Genomic DNA, 26,138 nt, shown 5'->3' with positions numbered 1-26,138 from the left:
ACACATAGGTACATGTCAGAGCTCGGGCAGCGCAAAGGGCTTTAAACCATCTTATTTTATTAGTTAATACCATTTTACTTTAAACTTTTATTTTTTTTTTTTTCCCCCTTTTAACTGAACCTTTAAAATTATTACTTTTGTCACCAAACTTGTGCTGAATGGGCACATATGCTAACCGTACTCACTTTTCACCCTCTCATTTCAGGAAGTTTCTAGCATATGTATAATTTTATCTTTTTAAACATCTTTTCAGGTTCTCTGTCCCCGAAGTGATGTTGGCTCTCCAGGTTTAAAAAGAAAAATGAGAAAGATAAAGGAGCAGGCGGCTTCAGGGGGGAAGAAGAAATACCCAAAGCCAGATGGTTTACTGGAGCTTGAGAAAGCTCTGAACGAAAGTAAAGACACTGCTACTGCTGTAAGTGAAATATTTTTGCTTTGACTTCTATATTTGCAATGTGTGTGTGTGTGTGCGTTTTTATACTAGATAGATCTATCCCCACATATATACATCTATACACACAGTATCTCACAAACATGAGTACAACCCTCACATTTTTGTAAATATTTTATTATATCTTTTCATGTGACAATGCTGAAGAAATGACACTTTGCTACAATGTAGAGTAGTGAGTGTACAGCTTGTATAACAGTGTATATTTGCTGTCCCTTCAAAATAACGCAACACACAGCCATTTAATGTCTAAACCACTGGCAACAAAAGTGAGTACACCCCTAAGTGAAAACCATTCTTTTCCTGCACTGCCTTAACTCTCTTGGCAGGTTGCCATTGGAGTCCTCTTCCACTCCTCCATGACGACATAACGGAGCTGGTGGATGTTACAGACCTTGTGTTCCTACACCTTCAGTTTGAGTATGCCCCAGAGATGCTTAATAAGGTTTAGGTCTGGAGACATGCTTGGCCAGTCCATCACCTTTACCTTCAGCTTCTTTAGCAAGGTAGTGGTAGTCTAGGAGGTGTGTTTGGGGTCGTTATCGTGTTGGAATACGGCCCAGTCTCCAAAGGGAGGGGATCATGCTCTGCTTCAGTGTGTCACAGTGCATGTTGGCATTCATGGCTCCCCAGTGCCCATAGCACTCATGCAGCCCCAGACCATGACAGTCCCACCACCATGCTTGACTGTAGGCAAGACACACTTGTCTTTGTAATCCTCACCTGGTAGCCATCACACAGACTTGACACCATCTGAACCAAATAGGTTTATCTTGGTCTCATCAGACCACAGGACATGGTTCCAGTAATCCATGTCCTTAGTCTGCTTGTCTTCAGCAAACTGTTTGTGGGTTTTCTTGTGCATCATCTTTAGAAGAGGCTTCCTTCTGGGACGACAGCCATGCAGACCAATTTGATGCAGTGTGCAGCATATGGTCTGAGCACTAACAGGCTGACCCCCCCACCCCTTCAACCTCTGCAGCAAAGCTGGCAGCACTCATACGTCTATTTCTCAAAGACAACCTCTGGATATGACGCTGAGCATGTGCAATTCTTTTTTTCAGATCCTCAGTTCTTTGCCATGAGGTGTCATGTTGAACTTCCAGTGATGAGAACGATAACACCAAATCTAACACACCTGCTCCCCATTCACACCTGAGACCTTGTAACACTAACGAGTCACATGGCACCGGGGAGGGAGAATTGCTAATTGGGCCCAATTTGGACATTTTCACTTAGGGGTGTACTCACTTTTGTTGCCAGCGGTTTAGACATTATTGGCTGTGTGTTGAGTTATTTTGAAGGCACAGCAAATTTACACTGTTATACAAGCTGTGCGCTCACTACTTTACATTGTAGCAAAGTATAATTTCTTCAATGTTGTCACATGCAAAAGATATAATAAAATATTTACAAAAATGTGAGGGGTGTACTCACTCTTGTGAGATACTGGGGGTTATTTACTAAAGGCAAATCCACTTTGCACTGGAAGTGCAGACGCTGTAGATCTAAGGGGGGGGACATGCAAGGAAAATTAAAAAAACAGCATTTTAGCTTGCATATGATTGGATGATAAAATCAGCAGACCTTCCCCTCAGATCTACAGCGACTACACTTCCAAGTGCACTTTTAATGCAAAGTGGATTTTCCTTTAGTAAATTAGTGTGTGTGTGTGTAGATAATTGTGTACATTTTTATTCATATGATTTTAAGTCACTTGACAAAACTATTGACTGGTGGCTTAGTTTAACACATTCACCTCCTAGAAGTGGTAGCAACTAAATTTATAATTTGTTAAGGGTTTTAAAGCATCACCTATGAAACATTTTGGGCATCATAATTTGCTGCCTTTTCAAGGCTGCACATGATATTTAAGTATTGACATCTTCAGTAACTTTTTGCTTGGCTTAGTCCTATGTTTTTGTTTTTTTTTTTTGTTTTTTGTTTTATATATTGTACAGAATGTTTGGAGATTTTGTGTGCATTAAATTTGAATGTATATTTTTTTGCTTTGATTTAAAGTACAACTAAAGATAAAACTTTTTTTTTTTTTTTTTTTTTAGTTTTGGATAGAGTAAAGAGAGATTAGAACACCTGTCAGTTTTTATTGCCATCTGTGTCCGTTAAAGCGGTGTTCCACCCAAAAAAAAAAAGACAGGTATCCTGTCCTCCCCCCAACCCCCCCCCCCCCCCCCCCCTTCCGAAAGGTGCCAATTGTGGCACCGGAGGGGAAGAGGAGACAAATGAGTGGAAGTTCCACTTTTGGGTCTAACTCCGCTTTAAGGAGATTCACCCTCTCTGTTTGCCCTGTTTACCATTATCATTGAAAGTAAAGGAAAATCCCAAATTTTGGGTTGTCCCCAGAAAAGTAATAAGGGGGGGGATCTTCCAATGGGGACACTCGTTCTGGTGGCCTGGGGGTCCCCTAGGAATTCCCTTGATTTACAGGGATTTCCTCTCGCTTGCTGTTTGGCTATGGAACAGGAAGTGAAGGGAAATCTCCACAATGGGATAAAAAAAAATCTTACAGGGATTATAACCCTCCCTTACTCTATCCAAAAAAAAAAAGTTTCACTAATATTAAGCAACATAAAAACTACTATCCTTTTAGTCTAGAGGTCATCTGTTTAAAACATGATATAATGTTTTGAGTTTTAAGTGTTAATTTCAACAGGTACTTTTTGGCATGTGTGTGAAAAATGGGGGGGGGTCTCAAGCAGTGAAAAGGGTTAAAGGAGGCAGCCTATGTGTATAAATCAAGGATTTGATTTTAAGAGTTTTTTGATTTCATTGTCTCTAATTTGTACACCCTAACAGATGGCAACTCTGGGTCAAGCAAGACTGCATGAGATGGAGTCTTTACATGCTGTACGCATGTCTAATGAGAACAGAATCTTGTCAAGGGAAGAGCCGAGTGACTGGAAAGTGTGCATATGTCAGGGATCACCTTTTGCTCCCATGATCCAGTGTGAGCTGTGCCGAGCCTGCTTCCACTCTAGCTGCATTACTGCGCCAAAGCATGGATCCCAAGTCTGGCTGTGTCCACAATGTCACCGCTCAAAGAAACCACCTCTGGAAAAGATTCTCCCTCTATTGGCATCTCTACAACGTTTACGTGTTCGACTACCAGAGGGGGATGCCCTCCGCTATCTTATTGAGAGGACAGTGAACTGGCAGCATCGGGCACAACATATGTTGTCTTCTGGAGAAATAAAACTGGCACAGGAAAGGATCAGCTCAAGTCAGTTCTACAACAGATGGCAAGCCACTGCTGGGCAGCTGACAGAGACTTGTAATGTAAGAGTCTGAGATATTGTTAATTTGTCTTTAAAATATTTTATTTCATTACCATCTACTGCAAGTAGCTAGATACTCGGACTGTGGTGATTTCCAGCTAGGGGATTGTGTCAGCTAGGGAAAATGTAAATATTTAATGTAAGTTACCTGTTCTTCAGGTGTCACAAAGTGTTGGGGCCACATCTTTTTCTTTGCCCCATGAGTGGGACAACAGGACGGCATACATCACCTCTCCATTTTCTCCGGGGCGTAATTGTATCCCTCTAAACGGTAAGTTGCACACGTTTCCTAACTTACAGATTAGACTCTTGTGTAGATATTTGCATAATTGTCTGCACAGATTGAAATAAATAGTTTTGGGAAGCAACCAAATACAAGTGAATTATAATAAACCCCTTTCTTTTGTTTTTGTATAGGCATACTCTACCTATGCACAAATGACACACCTTAATTCCTTGTGGGCGAAGAAGGGGTTGGCATTGTAATGCCCTGTAAGATTGGGTTGGTCATCAAATATCATGACCAGCCCCAATGCAGTGTCTGCCTGATGCCATTTGGGTTGTACATCGGTATACGTTGCCCTCACTAATGGTACTAATGCATATGGTGGCATGTCACATGCTGTCAACTGAAGCTCCAAAACATACACAGTTCAGTTAGACTTTCAATATTGGGTAGGGAATTATGCTTTGTCTAGGTTGTTTTTCAGGCAGCAATATGCTTTGCAACAAGCCTAACTTTGCAGCAGCACATCATAGGAAACAAAAGCACCTACATAAGAGATAATCATGCTCTTGCTACAAGTATCACAATGATTTTAAAAACATATAAATAATTTATATTTAAAGGCCGGTTCAACCCAAAAATATGAGTTGGCACATAGGTGTCACTTAACTGATGACATGACTCCATTACTGAGTTTGTAACAACCAGTGTGACAAGGCATGAAATAGCTACTGGAGTCCCTGTAAGATTGGAAGTAATGGGTGATCTAATTCAATTCTATCTATAAAGTGAAATAGCTTCCTGTTTACATTGCTGATTTGATCAAAAACTGAAATATGTAGGAAACCTTCTAAAGGGAAACACAGCGGGGTATTTTATTTTTTTAAAACTATCTTCAAATATACCTTTTTAGTTTTGGGTTTGTGACCAGAATGAAAGGTGAGGGTAAATTTTCTAGTGGAAACACCTTTTTCCTTTGACAACTGATTTTAAGAGGGGAATACACATCACTTTGGAGATATTTCCTCTCACTTCCTGTAGTTAGATGGTAGCCTGGAATTCTTTAATCTGTCTGGTAATTTAGCAAAAACTTTATAATCAATCAATTTGTAAAAGGCTGCTGATGGCAGCTCTGCTACACAGATTGGGACCTCTGATGTCAAGCTGGCAGCAGGTCTAAGCAGTTAAACTTAAAGGTGTGCACCTGTTAAGAAGATTCTAGAATATGAAAGAGCTGTCCTAGGTTCTTAGCTTGTTTAAACAGTCTCTTGATTAGTAACAGGAAGTACAAATCTCCCCTCTTTTCAGGTAAGATTTTGTCTGAAGAAAAGCCTAGAAATCTGTAAACACATTCTAAAATGCAAAACAGGAGTGAATGAGAATACTCTTTAGAGAGTTAGGGCTCTTTCACACAGGTGGACCGTTCAGGTCTGCCTGTCAGTTTTTCAGGCGGACCTGAACGGACGCTCCATGCACCTCTGTGGAGCGATAGATGTCAGCAGTGACATGTCTGCTGACATCCGATCCGCTAAATGCAGATGGATGGAAATCCTATTTTCCATCCGTCTGGCGGATCGGATGAGATGAAAACGGACAGGCGGTCTGTTTTCATCCGACCCCTTAGAAGCTGTTTGGAAGGTTTTTTTTTTTCGTTTCTAACTATGGCCATCTGGTTACAGAAATTAATGTAGTATAGTATAGCTAAGCTCTGTCAAATATTCCCAAAGAGACTTTAATCATCCTTTAAATCCTTATGCACACACAGATTGAAATGCACTGTTAGTTACGATAATACAGCCACTGTTTGGGTATTTTGATATCTTATGGCACTGGCTGGCAAAATACTATAGCAAGCACTGCAGATTTGTCAATCCATGCTGTAAAGGAATTCCATAGCAAGTGTATGGCAAGCTTAAATAGGTGGAAGAAGCAAGATCTTTAGACTCCCAATCATTTCTTAATTACAGGGGAAGCAATAGTAGTAGGAGTGCCTATTATTGATGACATAAACAAGAGGCTCTTGTTAAATATATATATATATATATATATATATATATATATATATATATATATATATATATATATATATATATATATATTAGACGTTGCAGTGTAGCATGACGTGAAGCATGATATTTCAAGCATACATATTAGCATGTGTTGACATTACTCAATCCAAATGATATTCAGAGAGCGTAGTGAACTCCCATAGACACTGTTTATGTGGTCAACAAGAATGAATAGAGTAGGGTTTGGTGAGGTGACAGAGGTGTGATCTTCATCTGATCTCACTTAAATTGGAAGCCCTTACTATTTTGTATTCTGCAGTTCTTTTTTTAAAGCCACAGAACTGATTTCTCCCACAAGAAGACACAGTTTACCCTTCCTCGAGCACCTGTCATTTTGATTCATGCAAACATAGGGATGAGCATTTAGACTGATATTGCTAAATCTCAAAAGGTTTTTTTTTAATTGTATCTAATCTAAAAATATATAGTTTGTGAATTACATTTTTCTTAATTTCGTGATTTGTTTATAAAATCAGATGTGTATGGAAATATTCAGCAGAAGCAGAACGTTTGATTCACCAGTGAGGAGGGGGGTGGGGCAGAAAATCTTACAGGTAGACACTTAAGGCTTTTTATCTCAGGGAATAACTGCAATTGGAGCAATTTGTTTAGCCAGCTAGATAACATTCCTCAGTTAAATTCAGCATCTGGCTAACCCCTATAAAGAATGTCTTGATCTCTGAAAGCAGTTGGTTCAGGCAACTGTTTCTCTCTATCAACTTGAAAATTTGAAAAAAGATCTTCATGCCTGAATTCTGCTTCTGATCTGGCTTTACAGAATTAGTGTTACCTGTTTTCCACATGCAAGTGATGGAGAGTTAACTATTTCTGTGGGAAGATAGACACTGTTATTACACCATATAGGGTGTTTGTGACTGCTGAGAAATAAGATACTGACATAATCCCCATGTTTGCTAATATGCTTAATATAAAAGATGCATTTGCTGTTCTAGGTTCGATCTTAATTCTCTTAGGTTATTGTCAATTTAGACATAAGGCTTTCAAGCCAGAGGTTACAAGAATACTGCAGTAATGTGGAAGAATAGTAAGTCGGTAACATTTAAATACTCTTGCCTTCTGTTAGGTTTGAGTGGTGAGCTAGATGAGTTACTGATGGAAGCTCAGCTTTTACAAGTCTCACTTCCTGAAGTGCAAGAATTGTATCAAGCGCTTATGACCCAACCAAGCACAACAAACCCAGAAAGCAACCCAACTCTCTCAGGAAAAGATCGGGGACACAATAAACAGCAGGGAACAGAATGGAACGCGACACGTTCTGAGGTAACAAGAAAATGATTTAGAGAAATTAATTTTGACTATTGACAACTTTTTTTGAATCTGTAGGTTTTCTCAAATAAAATGTGGCTGGATCCTCATTACTCTGAGGCCAGTGAAATCAATGCTGGACAAAATTGGAGCGATATGTAGATGATGAATTTTAAAATCATCTCTTTCCACTTGTATTTCATCCCTATTTACCTGCATTTCTTCCTCCATCTCCCTGCACTGAAGAAATCAGACCTGGGTTTCGCATCAGATATTTGCTGGTCCGTTTAGGGGCACAAGCTTTTATGAGAATAGCAACTCTTTTGTTAGTATCTGTAATTTTGGGGGCATTGTGAGTCAATATTTTGGATCCAGTAGAGTTTATATTGTCCCTTACCATTCAATGTTACTAGATGGTAATGTTTTGCACTGATTTGACTACAGTAAAATATTTTTTTTTTTTGTTTGTTTTTTTTTTTTAGGCCATGTACTGCATAACCAAGAAGGAGAGGTCAGACAGCACAGAAAAAAAATTGAAGAGGCGTCATGAGGGTATAGAGAGGAGGATGAAGAAGACACCAGCTCCTCGAAAAAAGAGGGTGAAAACGCTACAGTCCAAAGGCTTATGCAGTAGAGAGCAACGGCTTGATAGAGACAGTGACTCAAATAGTTCTTTCACATCTGAATCGGAGGATGAAAATGCAATTTGTCCAGCAGATCATTGCATGGAACCAGAAGGAGATGAGGTAGATTTTCTGTTTTTTTTTTTTTTTTTTTTTTTGTTTTTTTTCAGGCATTTTGTCCTTTATTTTCACCTGGCAATTCTGCTAACATACTTTTGTCCCAGGGCAGCTACCCTGACTCTCACTTCATCTTCATTACAGATTAATAGTTTATAGAAGGGGGATAAGATTGTGCTATTAGTGCAGCGCACATGAAATGACAAGGACTCTGGTCCGGCCGCACATGGCGTATGCCGCCCAGTTCTGGGCTCCAGTCCTCAGGAAGGATGTGCTGAAAATGGAGAGAGTACAGAGAAGGGCAACAAATCTAGTAAAGAGACTGGAGGATCTTGGTTATGAGGAAAGATTACAAGCACTGAACTTATTCTCTCTGGAGAAGAGACGCTTGAGAGGGGATACAGTTGTATGCAAAAGTTTAGGAACCGCTGACAATTTCCATGATTATCATTTATAAATATTTGGGTGTTTGGATCAGCAATTTCATTTTGATCTATCAAATAACTGAAGGACGCAGTAATATTCAGTAGTGAAATGAGGTTTATTGGATTAACAGAAAATGCGCAATATGCATCAAAACAAAATTAGACAGGTGCATAAATTTGGGAACCCTTGTCATTTTGTTGATTTGAACCTGTAACTACTTAGCACCGATTAATTGGAACACACAATTGGTTTGGTGAGCTCATTAAGCCTTGAACTTCTTAGACAGGTGCATCCAATCATGAGAAAAGGTATTTAAGGTGGCCAATTGCAAGTTGTTCTCTTTGACTCTCCTCTGAAGAGTGGCAACATGAGGGCTTCAAAACAAAGATTGTTCTACATTATGGTTTAGGGGAAGGCTACAAAAAGTTATCGCAGAGATATAAGCTGTCGATGTCCACTGTGAGGAACATAGTGAGGAAATGGAAGACCACAGGCACAATTCTTGTTAAGACCAGAAGTGGAAGGCCACATAAAATATTGGAGAGGCAAAGGCGAAGGATGGTGAGAAGGTCAAAAACAGCCCACAGACCACCTCCAAAGACCTACAACATCAACTTGTTGCAGATGGTGTCACTGTGCATCCTTCAACAATTCAGCGCACTTTGCACAGGGAGAAGCTGTATGGGAGAGTGATGCAAAAGAAGCCTTTTCTGCACACACGCCACAAACTGAGTCGCTTGAGGTATGCAAACACACATTTGGACAAGCCAGCTTCATTTTGTAATAAGGTGCTGTGGACTGATGAAACAAAGATTGAGTTATTTGGTCATAACAAGGGGCGTTATGCATGGCGGCAAAAGAACACAGCATTCCAAGTAAAACGCTTGCTACCCACAGTAAAATTTGGTGGAGGTTCCATCATGCTGTGGGGCTGTGTGGCCAGTGCGGGTACTGGGAATCTGGTTAAAGTTGAGGGTCGCATGGATTCCACTCAATATCAGCAGATTCTTGGGAATAATGTTGAGGAATCGGTTACAAAGTTGAAGTTACACCGGGGCTGGATATTTCAACAAGACAGCGACCCAAAACACTGCTCAAAATCTACTCTGGCATTTATGCAGAGGAACAAGTACAATGTTCTGGAATGGCCTTCCCAGTCCCCAGACCTGAATATCATTGAACATCTGTGGGGTGATTTGAAGCGGGCTGTCCATGCTCGGCAACCATCAAACCTAACTGAACTGGAGATGTTTTGTAAGGAGGAATGGTCCAAAATACATTCATTTATGCACCTGTCTAATCTTGTTTTGATGCATATTGCGCATTTTCTGTTAATCCAATAAAGCTCATTTCACTACTGAAATATTACTGTGTCCTTCAGTTATTTGATAGATCAAAATGAAATTGCTGATCCAAACACCCAAATATTTATAAATGACAATCATGGAAATTGTCAGAGGTTCCTAAACTTTTGCATACAACTGTATGATTTCAGTGTACAAATAACGTACTGGTGACCCCACAATAGGGATAAAACATTTCAGCGAAAGGACATTTCAAAAGATTCACGGCCATTCACTAAAATTTGAGGAAAAGCAATTTAACCGGAAACCTGGTATTTTCTGTACTTGCTGAAAATATTTCTAGCCTGAAAAATGAAAACGGATGCAGTCACCATATCTAAAGACTGGTAAACACCAATATACAGTATCTCTCAAAAGTGAGTACACCCCTCATATTTTTGTTCATATTTTGTCATATCTTTTCATGTGACAACACTGAAGAAATGACACTTTACTACAATGTAAAGTAGAGAGTTCACAGCTTGTATAACAGTGTAAATTTGCTGTCCCCTCAAAATAACTCAACACAAAGCCAATAATGTCTAAACTGCTGGCAACAAAAGTGAGTACACCCCCAAGTGAAAATTTCCAAATTGGGCCCAAAAGTGTCAATATTTTGGTGGATGTTAGAGACCTTGCACTCCTCCACCTTCCGTTTGAGGATGCTCCATAGCTCAATATGGTTTAGGTCTGGAGACATGCTTGGCCAGTCCGTCACCTTTACCCTCAGCTTCTTTAGCAAGGCAGTGGTCGTCTTGGAGGTGTGTTTGGGGTTGTTATGTTGGAATACTGTCCTGTGGCCAGGCTCCGAAGGGAGGGGATCATGCTCGGCATCAGCATGTCATGGCATACATGGTTTTCTCAATAAACTGTAGCTCCCCAGTGCAGGCAGCACTCATGCAGCCCCAGACCAAGACGCTCCCACCACCATGCTTGACTGTAGGCAAGACACACTTGTCTTTGTATTCCTCACCTGATTGCTGCCACACACGCTTGAGACCATCTGAACCAAATAAGTTTATATTGGTCTCATCAGACCACAGTCATTTCTTCAGTGTTGTCACATGAAAAGATATAATAAAATATTTACAAAAATGTGAAGGGTGTACTCACTGTTGTGAGATACTGTATTACAATTTTTACGTGGGCTTAAATGCCCTTTAAAAGATAAATAAAACATTGCAAAAATCATAAGTAATCACCAGAAACTAAGCAGTCTATTGTGTTTTTATTGATTTGATACTTAAAGTGGCGTTCCACCCTGAAAATTTTTTTTTGTATATTCAGACTTTTAATAGTATTAAGAAACATTTGGGGGGAATTTTTAAATTTTTTTTTTTTTACTTACCAGAAATGCCCTGTTATGTAGTGGCTCCTAATCTGCCACTTCCTGGTCCGTGGAGCTCCTAGTCACTTCCTCACTCCCCTGTGCCCCTGGGAAATGCGAGTCATCGTTTCCCAGGAGTCAGTGGGTAGTACTGTGAGCAAAAATCGCGTTATTTCCCAACAGGAAATGACACGATTTAAGGCGGTTGCCATAACAATGGGGCGGGACCTTCCTCCGCCGCATGTTATGGCAACTTTCTAAACAATCGGCGCTATGGCTGCCAGATCATCACGCATGCACGATATCGAGAGGTGCATGCTGGTTACCCATTGGTAATCCAAGAAGAGATTGCGATTGGGCTTCATCATGGCAATGGGCAGAAGAGGATTTACTAAGGTGTGAGTATAAAATAAATATTTTATCAATATCCACTAGCAAACATATAAAATCCAAAACCTGAAAAAAAAAAAATGTGGCCGGAACTCCGCTTTAAAAAGAGACCACTTTGTCTAAAAAAAAAATCATTTTTTTCCACCAAGGCAGTTTTAATACCATCATCTAGTGATTGATTGAAACCATTGTTTCTTGATCATATAGTGATAGACACAACCATATTCTTAGACTACTGGGTTATATGTTGCTTCCCTCGGGTGACTAGGCACTGATAAACAGAACTGTAAGGACCCCCAAATACCATTTATCTTCATTTTTTTAAATAGTGTCCTTAGGTCATGGATGCTTGACTACATACCTGCTCTTCTGGTTACTTACACTGCTTATGAATTGGTATCCTAGGCATGTCACTGGGACCGATCCAAACCGTGCCAAAATAAAGGAAGGTGTGGGTTTTGCCTGTACATATACCTGGGCACTGGATTCTTTGAGGCACCATTTCAAGAGGGTTTACAGGCTGCTGTGATCACTTAGCACTGTTTTGCATCCTGATTTTTTTTTTTTCCCCCTTTAAGAGGGCAAATTACTACTGTGGCACACCATATTAACTCCTTCAGGGCAGTTTTAACCTTCCCCTTGCTGCACTGCCGTGAGTACCTTGAGGGGCTTATTCCCACAAAAATGGAGGATAAGTAGATGGAAGATGTATGTTGGGGGTGTTCAGACAAGCCTTCTGCCAGTGGGGTCCATAAGTGGTGGTGGTGGGGGGGTGTTCTTTCTCCAGCTAAGGATCCTTTTTCATTCAGCAGAGACCTTTATCTTTTTTCTGCCTTTTCCTCCTCATCAGTCCCATTAGGCGCATCCAATTCCTCTTGTTTGAGCTGAGGATTTTCCACCTGTATGTTGGGTTTAATGGGAAAAAATCACTGCCTTGTTAGAAACTCTGAGCCACCGTGGCTCGCTTCAGTTTCTCTGCCTCACTGTCTCTCGGACTGTTTTGGCTCCAGGGTAGAAGAGGGAGTGCTTTCTTCAGATTTAGAAGAATCTCTGCAGTAAGAGGCCATTTCCATCTTTGTCTCCCCAAAACTCAGATGTACCATCTTCGTACTGGTCGATAAAGTGTGCTGTTGAAAACAGCCTCTGGATTCTGTCTGATAAAAAGTTACAGTTTGGGCTCCTAAGCCGTTCAAGACCTTTCTAGTACGCTCTGTAATGGAGGAATTTTTTTACAATGACTGGTCACATCCTGTAAAATTTTTTATATTTCCTTATCTCCGAAAGGCTTGTCTCAGCAACATCGAATGGAAGAGTACTATAGATATCTATAGAACAACTCTCTCTCTCTCTCTCTCTCTCTCTCTATATATATATATATATATATATATATATATATATATATATATATATATATATATATATATATATATATATATATATATATATATATTATATAATATATATACACTACCGTTCAAAAGTTTGGGGTCACATTGAAATGTCCTTATTTTTGAAGGAAAAGCACTGTACTTTTAAATGAAGCTAACTTTAAACTAGTCCTAACTTTAAACAAATATACTCTATACATTGCTAATGTGGTAAATGACTATTCTAACTGCAAATGTCTAGTTTTTGGTGCAATATCTACATAGGTGTATAGAGGCCCATTTCCAGCAACTATCACTCCAGTGTTCTAATGGTACAATGTGTTTGCTCATTGGCTCAGAAGGCTAATTGATGATTAGCAAACCCTTGTGCAATCATGTTCACACATCTAAAAACAGTCTAGCTCCTTCCAGAAGCTACAAAACTGACCTTCCTGTGAGCAGATTGAGTTTCTGGAGCATCACATTTGTGGGGTCAATTAAACGCTCAAAATGGCCAGAAAAAGAGAACTTTCATCTGAAACTCGACAGTCTATTCTTGTTCTTAGAAATGAAGGCTATTCCATGCAAGAAATTGCAAAGAAATTGAAGATTTCCTACAACGGTGTGTACTACTCCCTTCAGAGGACAGCACAAACAGGCTCTAACCAGAGTAGAAAAAGAAGTGGGAGGCCGCGTTGCACAACTAAGCAAGAAGATAAGCACATTAGAGTCTCTAGTTTGAGAAACAGACGCCTCACAGGTCCCCAACTGGCATCTTCATTAAATAGTACCCGCAAAACACCAGTGTCAACATCTACAGTGAAGAGGCAGCTGCGGGATTTTGGGCTTCAGGGCAGAGTGGCAAAGAAAAAGCCATATCTGAGACTGGCCAATAAAAGAAAAAGATTAAGATGGGCAAAAGAACACGGACATTGGACAGAGGAAGACTGGAAAAAAGTGTTGTGGACGGATGCCAAAGGTGTGCAATGCTGTAATTGCTGCAAAAGGAGGATTCTTTGATGAAAGCAAAGTTTGATGTAAAAACAATGTTATTTCAAATACAAATCATTATTTCTTGTCAAAAGAAGTTTATTGAGTATACAATGTTATAAAGATACATAAAGTAAGTTTACAAGGATCTATAAAGTAAGCTCATTGTTTTACAGTAGGGTTTATATAGGTAAATATCATGAAATTTCAAATATTAAACATTGGGTTCACGTAAACCTAAATTAAAGATATATATCATTTCCTTAGTTACTTTTGTAGGTATTTAAATGATTTATACCTACTATACATATTGTTTACAAGTAGAGTGTATATAGGTCAAATAAATTCTGATAATGAGCTTTAATCGTAAGGTGGAGAAAAGGAAAGAGAAAGAAGAAAAAGGGTTGAAAGGTAGAGGTATGGTCCACAAGGTTGTCCCGCTCGTCAGTTTATTATTCTTTTTAGTTCTCTTTGAAGCCTTAGAATGGGTGTCTCTGTAAGTCATTTAATCTGTTACCATGGCAACAGGACAGAGTCATTGAAGTTTGACAGGAACTGTTGTTTTATCCAAGGATGCCAAAGTTTTTCAAATTTTGGAATTTGATTTTGATCGATGGCTACCATCTTAGCATGGGACATTGTATTATTCATTCTGTGAATTGTTTCTGCTAGTACCAATGTAGGAGATTTCCATGCCTTGGCCACTGTTTGTTTTGCAGCCGTTATTAGTTGGATCATAAGTTTGAATTGAGAGAGTGTTAACCATTCTGGTTTTAGATTAAGTAAAGTTAAATATGGATCTGGTTGTATTATTTTTTTAAATATTTTAGATGCAATCACGAAGACTTCCTTCCAGAAGGTTTGGATTACTGGGCACGTCCACCATATGTGTAAATATGTGCCTATTTCTGGGCATCCTCAAAAACAAAGAGCTGAGGTATTAGGTGAATATTTTGCCACTCTAGCGGGTACAAGGTACCAGCGAGTTAGGACTTTATAATTTGTCTCCAGTGCTAAGATGTTGGGTGAAGATGACTTAGATGTGAGCCATATGTTAGACCAGTCTGTGTCTTCTAAAGTTCGTCCCAGGTCCTCCTCCCACCGCTGAACATAAGAGGGTCTATTAAGATTTGCTGATTCATATAATTGATTATAAAGTGATGAAATTGTACCTTTAGCAAATGGATCTTTTGTACAGATTGATTCAAAAATGGATAATTGGGATAATGGTGTATCCCCCTTTAGGAATGGTGTATAGAAATTTTTGATTTGGAGATATCTAAATATCTCAGTTTGGTAGATCATATTTTTCTCTAAGCGATGGGAATGAAAGGAATGATTTAGATGCTATGAAGTCATTTAGTGTCTGAATGCCTGATGTTGTCCAAGCTTTAAAAGAATTTGGGTAGATCCATGCCGGATAAAAGGCCGGATTTCTGATAAAAGAAAGGAGAGGATTGTGTGGAGATTGTAACTGATATTTTGTTTTTAGTTTATCCCAGAGAGATAGGAAGTGTTTAGTTATGGGATTATGAATTTTAAAGCGGTCTTTAGGATCAAGCCATAATAAATTTGATATTAATAGAGGGTCATTTTCTGAAGCCTCTATAAATACCCATAATGGGATTTCCTGTTTTGCATGGTATTTGGACAGACTGGCCAAATGTGCTGCTCTGTAGTAGTTAGTAAAATTAGGGTATCCCAGGCCTCCTTTATTTTTGGGAAGATGTAGTGCAGGGGTCTCAAACTGGCGGCCCTCCAGCTGTTGTGAAACTACAAGTCCCATCAGGCATTGTAAGGCTGGCAGTTACAAGCATGACTCCCTCAGGCAGGGGCATGATGGGACTTGTAGTTCCGCAACAGCTGGAGGGCCACCAGTTTGAGACCCCTGATGTAGTGTGTGTATAGGTATACGTGGTTTAGAAGAGCCCCATATAAACGAAGTTGCTCTTTTTTGTACTATTCTCAAAAAATAGGAAGGAATTGGAATAGGGAGGACTCTGAATAGATAAAGCAATTTGGGTAGAATAGTCCTTTTGATTGCATTAATCTTCCCTATCCAGGATAAAGGAAGTTGCGACCATTGTTTTATTAGATTTGTGATCTGTCTTAATACAGGAGGATAATTGTTTGAGAATAAGTCAGAATGAGATGCTGTTAAATGAATTCCAAGATATGGGATTGATTTTTCTGCCCATGTGAATGGGAGTGCAGCCCTAGCCGGGATCAATTCCATGTTTGTGAGTGAAATATTAAGCACTAGGCATTTCTTAGGATTAATCATAAGGCCGGATAGGGCTGCAAATCCATCAAGAGCTGGTATTAAGTTAGGACCAGAGACCTGTGGTGATGATAGAAAAAGTAATATATCGTCTGCAAATATACATAATTTGTGTGTAATACCTCCTACTTCAATGCCAGTTATAGTTTGGTTTGTTCTGATGTATTGGGCCATGGGTTCGAGTATAAGGGCAAATAATAAGGGAGATAATGGGCAACCCTGTCGGGTACCTCTTTCGATATTAAAGGCTTCAGATTTGTATCCAGCATATTTTATATAGGCTTTGGGTTTATTATATAATGCTTAAAAAGTGGGGTCCAAAACCCCATTTTTGTAATGAATATTGCATATATTGCCAGGATACTGTGTCAAATGCCCTCTTAATATCGAGAGATAGAAAACATAAAGGGATTTTCCGTTTTTTAGCAATATGTGCCAATAACACTGCCCTGCGTATATTATCGCCTGCCTGTCTATTTGGCATGAAGCCTACTTGATCTCTATGTATTAATTTTCCTATAATGCTATTGAGGCGTTTTGCTATTATTTTTGCTAATAATTTAATATCGAGGTTTAACAGAGAGATAGGCCGATAATTCACACAGGAAGTATCATCAGAAAAGGGTTTTGGGATCATACAAACAATTGCCATTAGTGTTTCTTGCCGAAAAGAATGTCCATCTAGAAGTTTGTTAAAAGTTTCAGTGAGAATGGGAGAGAGTATTTCTGAGAATGTTTTATAGTATAAAGCCGAGTAGCCGTCTGGGCCTGGTCTTTTGTTAAGTTTTAGGTCTTTTATGGCGTTAGCAACTTCATCTATAGTTATAGGCTCATCCAAACTGCTTTTTTGATTCTGAGATAACTCAGGTAAGGTTATTTTTGAGAAGAAGGATTCAGCCTCTGTAGGATTAAATTCATTGTTTGTCTTGTATAAAGTTGCGAGATGTGAGTGAAATGTATGGACTATTTTAACTGGATTACAAGTGTAAACATTTTTTGATAATTTCAAACGTATTGGTTTGAAAGATTTGTTAGTTGAATTTAATGCCCGAGCCAAATATGTACCTGGTTTGTTTGTATTCATGTAGAAATTGTGTTTGGAGCGTTTGAGGGATTTATCAACTGACTCAGTGAGAAATAGATCGTATTCCAATCTAGATTTTTCCAGATGAGATTTTGTACTCTGAGATGGATTATCTTGAAATGATATGTAGGCTGCATTAAAATTGAGTTCTAGTTTTTTTGCTAGATTTTTGCGTTCCCGTTTAAATAGTGCCATTTGTCTTTGTATTGTACCACGCAAGACAGGCTTATGAGCTTCCCACAGTGTTATTGGGGAGATGTCTGTTGTATTATTAATTGATATGTATTCCTTTAAAGCTTGTTCAATGGCCATCTGATGTAGTGGGTGTTTGAGCATTATGTCCGGTAAGTACCACGTTGGGTCATGTGCTTTTGGTATGGCTGAGGCTATAGTAGTGCATACTGCATTATGGTCAGACCACGGAATCGGAATTATATCTGATGCAATAATTTCTGGTATCATTCCTATTGTTAGAAAAATATGATCTATTCTAGTGAAGGTTTGATGAGGGTGCGAGAAATAAGTGAATTTCTTTTTCATTGGGTTACTTTCTCTCCATGAATCTACCAGATTGTATTTGGAAAGAAGTTGAGAAAAAGGTAATCTAGAGGTTATTTTGGATGGTGTAAAAGGTGATTTATCTAGAAATGGGAGGAGGACCTGGTTCGAATCCCCGCACATTATCACTGTTCCTATTTTGTGTGTATTAATCACTTGTAATATATGTGAGAGGAATGGTGTAGGTTGTTTGTTAGGAGCGTAGTAGGAAATCACCGTGATTGCTGTATCCATTATATAACCCATGAGTATCAGGTATCTACCTTCTGGGTCTTTAATTTCTGATGATAAGGTGAATGGTGTGGATCGGTGAAATGCAATTAGAGTTCCCCTTTGCTTGGTACAGGCAGAAGCCGTGTAAATTTGTTGATAAAAAGGAGAAATATATTTTGGAGTAGAATCTTTGGTGAAGTGTGTTTCTTGGAGGCATACTATGTGAGCCTTCTTGTTATGGAAAGTACGGAAGGCTTTGGTCCTTTTTTGAGGGACATTTATTCCCTGAACATTCAGGGAAAGTATATTCAGTGGTGCCATGGCAATAGATCAAATAGTTTTGACTTACTTTTTGTTATGCAGAGCTGACTGCGCAGATCAACCTGTGTGGACTGAAGAGATGAATAGATAGAAAAGAAACCAGTGAATTCTGGAGTAAAGAGTAAACAAAAAACATATGAGATTAGATGATACATTGTATAAATTATTTTTTGCAAGTAATCACAATTTACCCGTGAAAGAGAATAAATATCTCTCTCAGGGGAATAAGTGCCTTCGTCACACTCCCACATAATATGGTTGGGAGAATGAGGAGGGCTAATGGGGGTACACGGATCTTCCGCTTACAGGAGAGAAGTGCTATGTCAAAAGACATCAAAATGATGTTTCATTAATTGGAGTGCAGAATATAGTTTTTGTTGAAATTATTTATTCCAGGGTGGTTGTATATGGTTAGTCTTGCCCTAGGCTAAATAATTCAGTTAGAAAGGTACTGTTAATAACTTTGGTATTGATGAAGATAGTTTGAATTATTTTGGGATTTTAACCCTTTTAGAGTAAACAATTACATATTTTATTCATATGTAACTGTTTAGATATGTTAACTCATAAAATTGAGGTTGTATTGCTTCAGATTAGAATAAACAAAAACATAATTCTAGGAACTAGTTAGGTAATAATATATTTGTTTTACTTCTGGATTATTGAACATATTTGTCCTAAAAAGTAATAAATCTATTGTTATTACCTGATAATATATAACTGAACAAGAATTTCCTTATTTCACCTATATATTCTAAGGCTATATGAATCAGAAGTAATAAGAAATATAACTGGAATGTAACATGATCCCACACAGTGTGTGACTATCAGAATGCAGTTACATTCAGTTATAAATATAGGTTTTTTTTATAGAGAACCATCTCTTAGTATAGTAAATGAAGAGATATCAGGAATTAGGATGTCAGTCCATTGAATCTTCTTGGTCCATGGATGATGTGGCATAACGGCCTCTTTTGTGAGAATGATGATTCCCATTTTGTTCTGAAATTTTCTGGGTGCTGCCTGAAGGTGAAGATGATGCCATTCTTCTGCGTGTGGGAGTGTTGCTGCTTGTGGGTTCTGTCAGATTTAATTTTAAAAGGGTTTGTTGTAGTTCATCTGCTGATCTGCTTCTGTAAATTGTACCTTGGTAGTTAAATCTGACTGAAAAGGGGAAGCCCCATTGATACATAATGTTGTGGCGTTGCAGTTCCATTAGTTGGGGTTTCATGGATCGTCTTTTAGTAATAGTAAGTTGGGATAGGTCAGCAAAAATTTGATAATTGTGTCCTTGAAAATTAAGTTCCTTTTTTTCTCTTGCAGCAATTAGTATTTGTTCTTTCGTTCTGTAATAATGAAATTTTGTGATTATATCACGTGGGGGTCCATCTTTCTTTTTGGCTGTGAGGGCTCTGTGTACTCTGTCCAGTTCTAAACGTTCAATAGGGATATCTGGCTTTAGTTCTTGTAATAGAGCAGTAATAGTAGATTGCAGGTCTGTCACAGTTTCAGGTATTCCCCTTATGCGCAAGTTTGAACGTCTGGCTCTATTTTCGTAATCTTCGAGCTTAGTTTGAAGTATTAAATTCTCTTTTTTTAATAATTCCAATTCTGTTATATTTTCTTGGGTTGTAATTTCAATTTCATTTATTTATTTATTTATTTCAGGTACTTATATAGCGCCGTCAATTTACGCAGCGCTTTACATATATATATATTATACATTCACATCAGTCCCTATACCCTCAAGGAGCTTACAATCTAAGGTCCCTAACTCACATTCATACCTATACTAGGGCCAATTTAGACAGGATCCAATTAACCTACCAGCATGTCTTTGGAGTGTGGGAATTTCATCCATTTTTATTTCTAAGGCTGCGGTGCGGTTTCCCAGCTCTCTTATTTCTTTGGTTAGGCTTTTTGTTATTTGGTCTGAGGTTTGTTTTAAAGCCTTATGAAGCATCTTTTCAAATTGTAATATTACTGGGGATACTGAGGAGGCTTGTGGAGAAGTTTGTGAGAGGATTTGTTCTGTATCTGACTCAAATGGAGAGTCTTGCTGTGACATTTTCTGTCTGTGAGAGCGCCCTGATGCTGTATCTTGTGAGGTGACTGGAGCTGCTTCAGCTGCAGTGAGTGCCTGTGAGCTCTTTGTGAGGTGATTTTTTTTTCTGCCACGGTTTCCTCCCAGTACCATATTTCCTGCCCAAACTTTCACAGTTTGTTCCCTGGGGCAAAAAGTTTCAAATGGATACCTTTTGAGCCTGCAGGCTCCGCTTTGTCCTTCTCTTTTCTCCTCAGCGGTGTGGAGCTCTAACAATGCATGTCTGCTCCGCTAGGCTCCGCCTCCTGCCCCCCACAAATCATTATTTCTAACCTTGTCAATGTCTTGACTCTATTTTCTATTCATTTCACAACGTATGGTGGTGAATAAGTGTGACTTTTCATGGAAAACACAAAATTGTTTGGGTGACCCCAAACTTTTGAACGGTAGTGTATATATATAAAATATATGTGTATATATATATATATATATATATATATATATATATATATATATATATATATATATATATATATGTATATGTGTATATATATATATATATATATATATACATACATACATACATACATACATATACATATATATATATATATATATATATATATATATATATATATATATATATATATATATATATATATACATACATATACATATACACATATACACAGTATCTCACAAAATTGAGTACACCCCTCACATTTTTGTAAATATTTTCTTCTATCTTTTCATGTGACAACACTGAAGAAATGACACTTTGCTACAATGTAAAGTAGTGAGTACACAGCTTGTATAACAGTGTAAATTTGCTGTTCCTTCAAATCACTCAACACACAGCCATTAATGTCTAAACCGCTGGCAACAAAAGTGAGTACACCCCTAAGTGAAAATGTCCAAATTCGGCCCAAAGTGTCAATATTTTGTGTGGCCACCATTATTTTCCAGCACTGCCTTAAGACTCTTGGGCATGGAGTTCACCAGAGCTTCACAGGTTGTCACTGGAGTCCTCTTCCACTCCTCCATGACAACATCACAGTGCTGGTGGATGTTGGAGACCTTGCGATCCACCATCTTCCGTTTGAGGATGCCCCACAGATGCTCAATATGGTTTAGGTCTGGAGACATGCTTGGCTAGTCCATCACCTTTACCCTCAGCTTCTTTAGCAAGGCAGTGGTTGTCTTGGAGGTGTGTTTGGGGTCGTTATGGTGGAATACTGCCCTGTGGCCCAGTCTCCGAAGGGAGGGGGATCATGCTCTGCTTCAGTATGCTACAGTACATGTTGGCATTCATGGTTCCTTCAATGAACTGTAGCTCCCCAGTGCCGATAGCACTCATGCAGCCCCAGACCATGACACTCCCACTACCATGCTTGACTGTAGGCAAGACACACTTGTCTGTACTCCTCACCTGGTTGCCGCTCCACACGCTTGATACCATCTGAACCAAATAAGTTTATCTTGGTCTCATCAGACCACAGGACATTGTTCCAGTAATCCATATCCTTAGTCTGCTTGTCTTCAGCAAACTGTTTGCGGGCTTTCTTGTGCTTCATCTTTAGAAGAGGCTTCCTTCTGGGACGACAGCCATGCAGACCAATTTGATGCAGTGTGCGGCGTATGGTCTGAGCACTGACAGGTTGACCCCCTCCCCCATCCCTTCAACCTCTGCAGCAATACTGGTAGCAGTCATATGTCTATTTCCCAAAGACAAACTCTTGACGCTGAGCACATGCACTGAACTTTGGTTGACCATGGAGAAGCCTGTTCTGAGTGAAACCTGTCCTGTTAAACCACTGTATGGTCTTGGCCACCGTGCTGCAGCTCAGTTTCAGGGTCTTGGCAATCTTCCTATAGCCTAGGCCATTTTTATGTACAGCAACAATAATTTTTTTCAGATTCTCAGAGTTCTTTGCCATGTGGTGCCATGTTGAACTGTGCTCTCAACCAAATTGTCAAACCATCCAATGGCTGGTGTCATAACTGATCACATGTGCAGCATCATGGCAGTTGTAGATTAAACAGAGGCAAAGATGGCAGCTTCCTTGGCTGAAAACAATAGGGGGGTTTACGTACACTTTTAATACTGATCTGCTGAACTAGCCTATATACAACACTTGGACACTCCTTTTACATGTTGATGTCTCTTTGGTGAACGTCTAGACCCTTTTATTAAGGAAGTCAGCAGTGGAAAGAGCACTCTTTTGCCCTAGAAAAAAAAAAAAAGAAAAAGCTAAGGCTCTTGGAAACAAATCCCTCTTCTCAGGGTTTAAAAATAGTTCCTTTCAGCCTGCTGTATAGAATCAGGCAGGGCAGTCATTGCATCCTGCAACGGGTGGATCTGCTTGCATCAGTGGACATGGATGGAGTGATCAGTCCAGAGCTGAGGCAGTTTTTCTGTCCCTGTCTCTACCACTCACTGTTAGCACCAGCAGGTCTATGCTAGATTGAGATTTCCTCTGTTTTAAGTACTGAGGCTACGTAGGCTTCACAGGTTTAAGATGGGGGGCCATTCAGGTTATTCTCATTGTTCTGCACTTGCCCATACAGATATGGTATGCCAATCTAGTAAAACTCCTTTAGGGGAAACAGGAATTCAGAAATTCTTAAACATTTGGAACTTCCAAAAGTAGTTCAACTGAACTTTGACCAATAGCCACTGAGACATCCAAGAGATGTAGAAATCGTACCACAAAAGAGTATATGAAGGAAATCAATGCCTACACAAGGCCTAGATCAGTGATGGCGAACCTTGGCACCCCAGATGTTTTGGAACTACATTTCCCATGATGCTCATGCCCTCTGCAGAGCAGTTGAGCATCATGGGAGATGTAGTTCAAAACATCTGGGGTGCCAATGTTCGCCATCACTGGGAAGTCTCCTGGAGGTCACTCAATGGGCTGTTCCAGATTGTCAGGATTTGTATTTATCATCCTGCTTCTTTGTTGCTGGCTTTCATGGCTTGGCTATTGATGTCCAGGTTTTTAAAGACTGAAGCATATCTGAGTCTGTTATTCAGAGCTAAAAGCTAGAAAGGCATACTTCATATGGGGTGAGTCATGGGGCTTCCACCTTTAGGAGTTTCCTCTTGGGAAAAATCCTTTTCCTCCTACAGCTAATCCTGAACCAGCTTTTGGATTTCGGTGCTGTCAAGGACCCGATTTCTGCTCTCCCTGTTCCTTTTGAAACAGTTTGCCTTTCACTCACTGTTTTGAGACTTTTGTATAGGGAGTTTCCAATGTTGCTCTGTTTCATTCTCCTATGACTACTTGGGATCTGAATGTGGTTCTCTAATAGGTTTAAAAAAAGACACAGAGCCTCTCTGCAATTCAAGAACTGCTGACATTCCTCTACTGCTACCTGGCTCCCTGTTCACTCATTTATGGTGTTCTACCAGTCGTATGTCAAGGCTTCTTCTGATGTCAACTTCAGGCATAAGGTTCTTCTAGAAGCTCCCCAGGTTTCTGTTTTGTCTTGAGCCTGTTAACCTTCATTTGCTGTGTTGCCCATCCATCTGTTGGAATAAACAGTCTGACTGATGGACTGAGGTGTAAGGCCTTGTTCACACCAGGAGATGTGTCCAAGCACATTTATTTTATTTATTTATTTCAGGTACTTGTATAGCGCCGTCAATTTACGCAGTGCTTTACATATACATTATACATTCACATCAGTCCCTACACCCTCAAGGAGCTTACAATCTAAGGTCCCTAACTCACATTCATACATACTAGGGACAATTTAGACAGGATGCAATTAACCTACCAGCATGTCTTTAGAGTGTGGGAGGAAACCGGAGTACCCGGAGGAAACCCACGCAGACACAGGGAGAACATGCAAACTCCAGGCAGGTAGTGTCGTGGTCGGGATTTGAACCAGTAACCCTTCTTACTGCTAGGCGAGAGTGCTACCCACTACACCACTGTGCCGCCCCACATGTGCTTTTCAATGGGCAGCCCTATGTGCAAGAAGCAGGCAAAAAAGCTGCCAGCATGCTTTTTGAAATAGTGCTGCACCAAAACACATGGTACTTATGCGCTTTGTTAGGCGTGAAAGCACGCACGTGTGAGAAAACACATATTTTTTCATGTGTTCCCACAACGCACCTAGTGTGAAAGAGCCCTTAGACTTCCTATGTCCCTAGGAAGAAATTTATAATTTTTGGGGTCTATCGGAGGACAGAAGTTCCCAACCCTCTGTGTTTATGATCATACTCCCTGTACTACTTTGCTATAAAATAGAAATGCTGGTTGCTTTTTAGGACTTTTTGCTGTACCCGGTACCTATACGATCGTGCACCAAAGCATTTGCGGTACGGTTTTAATAAAGTGATTGCAAGAAATTACTATATTTTTCAGACAAAAATGTTTGTTTTGCAGGTTCATTGGGTGCAATGTGATGGAAGCTGTAATCGCTGGTTTCATCAAGTCTGTGTTGGTCTTTCTGCTGAAGCTGCTGAGAAGGAGGATTACGTGTGTGCCCACTGCATTGATGCAATTGCCGCTGCACACAAATGAATTTCTCCACTCAGATTTGACTGTACTGCTCCCAAGACTTCAGGATTTTTTCCTCTAGACACGTGCCCGGTTTTCTTTTCAAATCCGGCCCCTGATGGTGCTTTTCAGACCCTGAAAACTAATTTCTCACTCCTTCAAGACAATTGGGATTTAATGAAAATACAAATTGTTTTGTATATTTTACTTAACTTTTCAACTGTTACACGTTACAGATGTGCTGGTTCTCCAGCAAAATGAATTGTTCTAGATTGTTTTTCTGTTTAAAGATGAGCTTTCATCCCTTTCATACCTCACTGTATGGATCCATGGTCAGTGCAGTACATTAGGAGGAGTGTGAATGAAATGTTAACTTGTGGTAAGGTACCAAGATTTTGAGGTTTCAGTTCCATTAAACGACACCTAGTTTCTGTTTTTGTCTTTAATGTAGGACATGTTTCCTGAGCAATAACTTTTTTTTCTCCCCGTCATTAATTACAATATCTGAATTGAGATACTGAACCAGTTGCTCTGATTTAAGTGGCCACTGCAATGAAGTGGGCCTTTGTACAGAATGGTGGATTAGTAGGTGCTTAGGGCAGCCAGCGTGTTAGACATAGCAAACTGAGCTCTGAAAGTTTCCTTAAAATCCTGTTAATTATTATTAATTCTTGTTTGTTTTGGCTTTTCTTGTAGCTTGTATTAAATTTTGCAGTTTATATTGTGGAATAAAATCCTTGGTTACAACAAAATGTTTTTGCATATTTAAGAGTTAAAGCTGGTTATTTAAAGTGCTAGAATGCTAAAATTTCACCTGGTCTTGAAATCCTTTTACTGGTATTTACAGCCAATTGATAACTCCATAACACAAGGCATGGATCGGTTCCATTGCTGACCACCGCTTTTTAAAAAAAATGTTTGACCTTCTTTTAAAAGTGCTGGTTGATTGGCTGTTATCCTGACCATATGGCTCTAATGCTTGAACATGGACATGCTGGAAATGCAGATTATAGAAGTCTTTGTCTGTGTTCCTGGCTTGACCACTTCTCACTTGATAGGTTTCTCTAAAGAACAAAATTTTAAAGAAACCATTATGAATGAGATGTATAGCTCCAACCTTATGGTTCTATCTTGGATTGTAGCTGACAGACAGCTAGCATTTTCTGAGTAACGGTAGGTACAGGTTACCTTTTTAATATTTGTATAGTATAGTAATTTTGTGATGGAAGAAATGC

The 26,138-nt window shown here is 39.3% G+C and overlaps 1 protein-coding gene across 1 annotated transcript in view; it reads left to right on the top strand.

Moving 5' to 3' along the window:
• Positions 1 to 25,655, top strand: part of KDM5B (lysine demethylase 5B) — a 116,506-nt gene extending 90,851 nt beyond the window's left edge. Inside the window, exons 23-28 of the mRNA XM_073616068.1 lie at positions 254 to 415; positions 3,269 to 3,748; positions 3,907 to 4,018; positions 7,127 to 7,323; positions 7,791 to 8,054; positions 24,790 to 25,655. Coding sequence (XP_073472169.1) covers positions 254 to 415; positions 3,269 to 3,748; positions 3,907 to 4,018; positions 7,127 to 7,323; positions 7,791 to 8,054; positions 24,790 to 24,927 — 1,353 coding nt within the window. The 3' untranslated portion in view covers positions 24,928 to 25,655. The remainder of the gene's footprint in view (positions 1 to 253; positions 416 to 3,268; positions 3,749 to 3,906; positions 4,019 to 7,126; positions 7,324 to 7,790; positions 8,055 to 24,789) is intronic.
• The last annotated feature ends 483 nt before the right edge of the window (positions 25,656 to 26,138 follow it).

Source organism: Aquarana catesbeiana, linkage group LG02, assembly GCF_042186555.1.
Source record: "Aquarana catesbeiana isolate 2022-GZ linkage group LG02, ASM4218655v1, whole genome shotgun sequence".
NCBI classification, from domain to species: domain Eukaryota; kingdom Metazoa; phylum Chordata; class Amphibia; order Anura; family Ranidae; genus Aquarana; species Aquarana catesbeiana.
The sequence above is the reverse complement of the archived record's forward strand: the minus strand, read 5'-3'. Positions and strand labels throughout refer to the sequence as shown.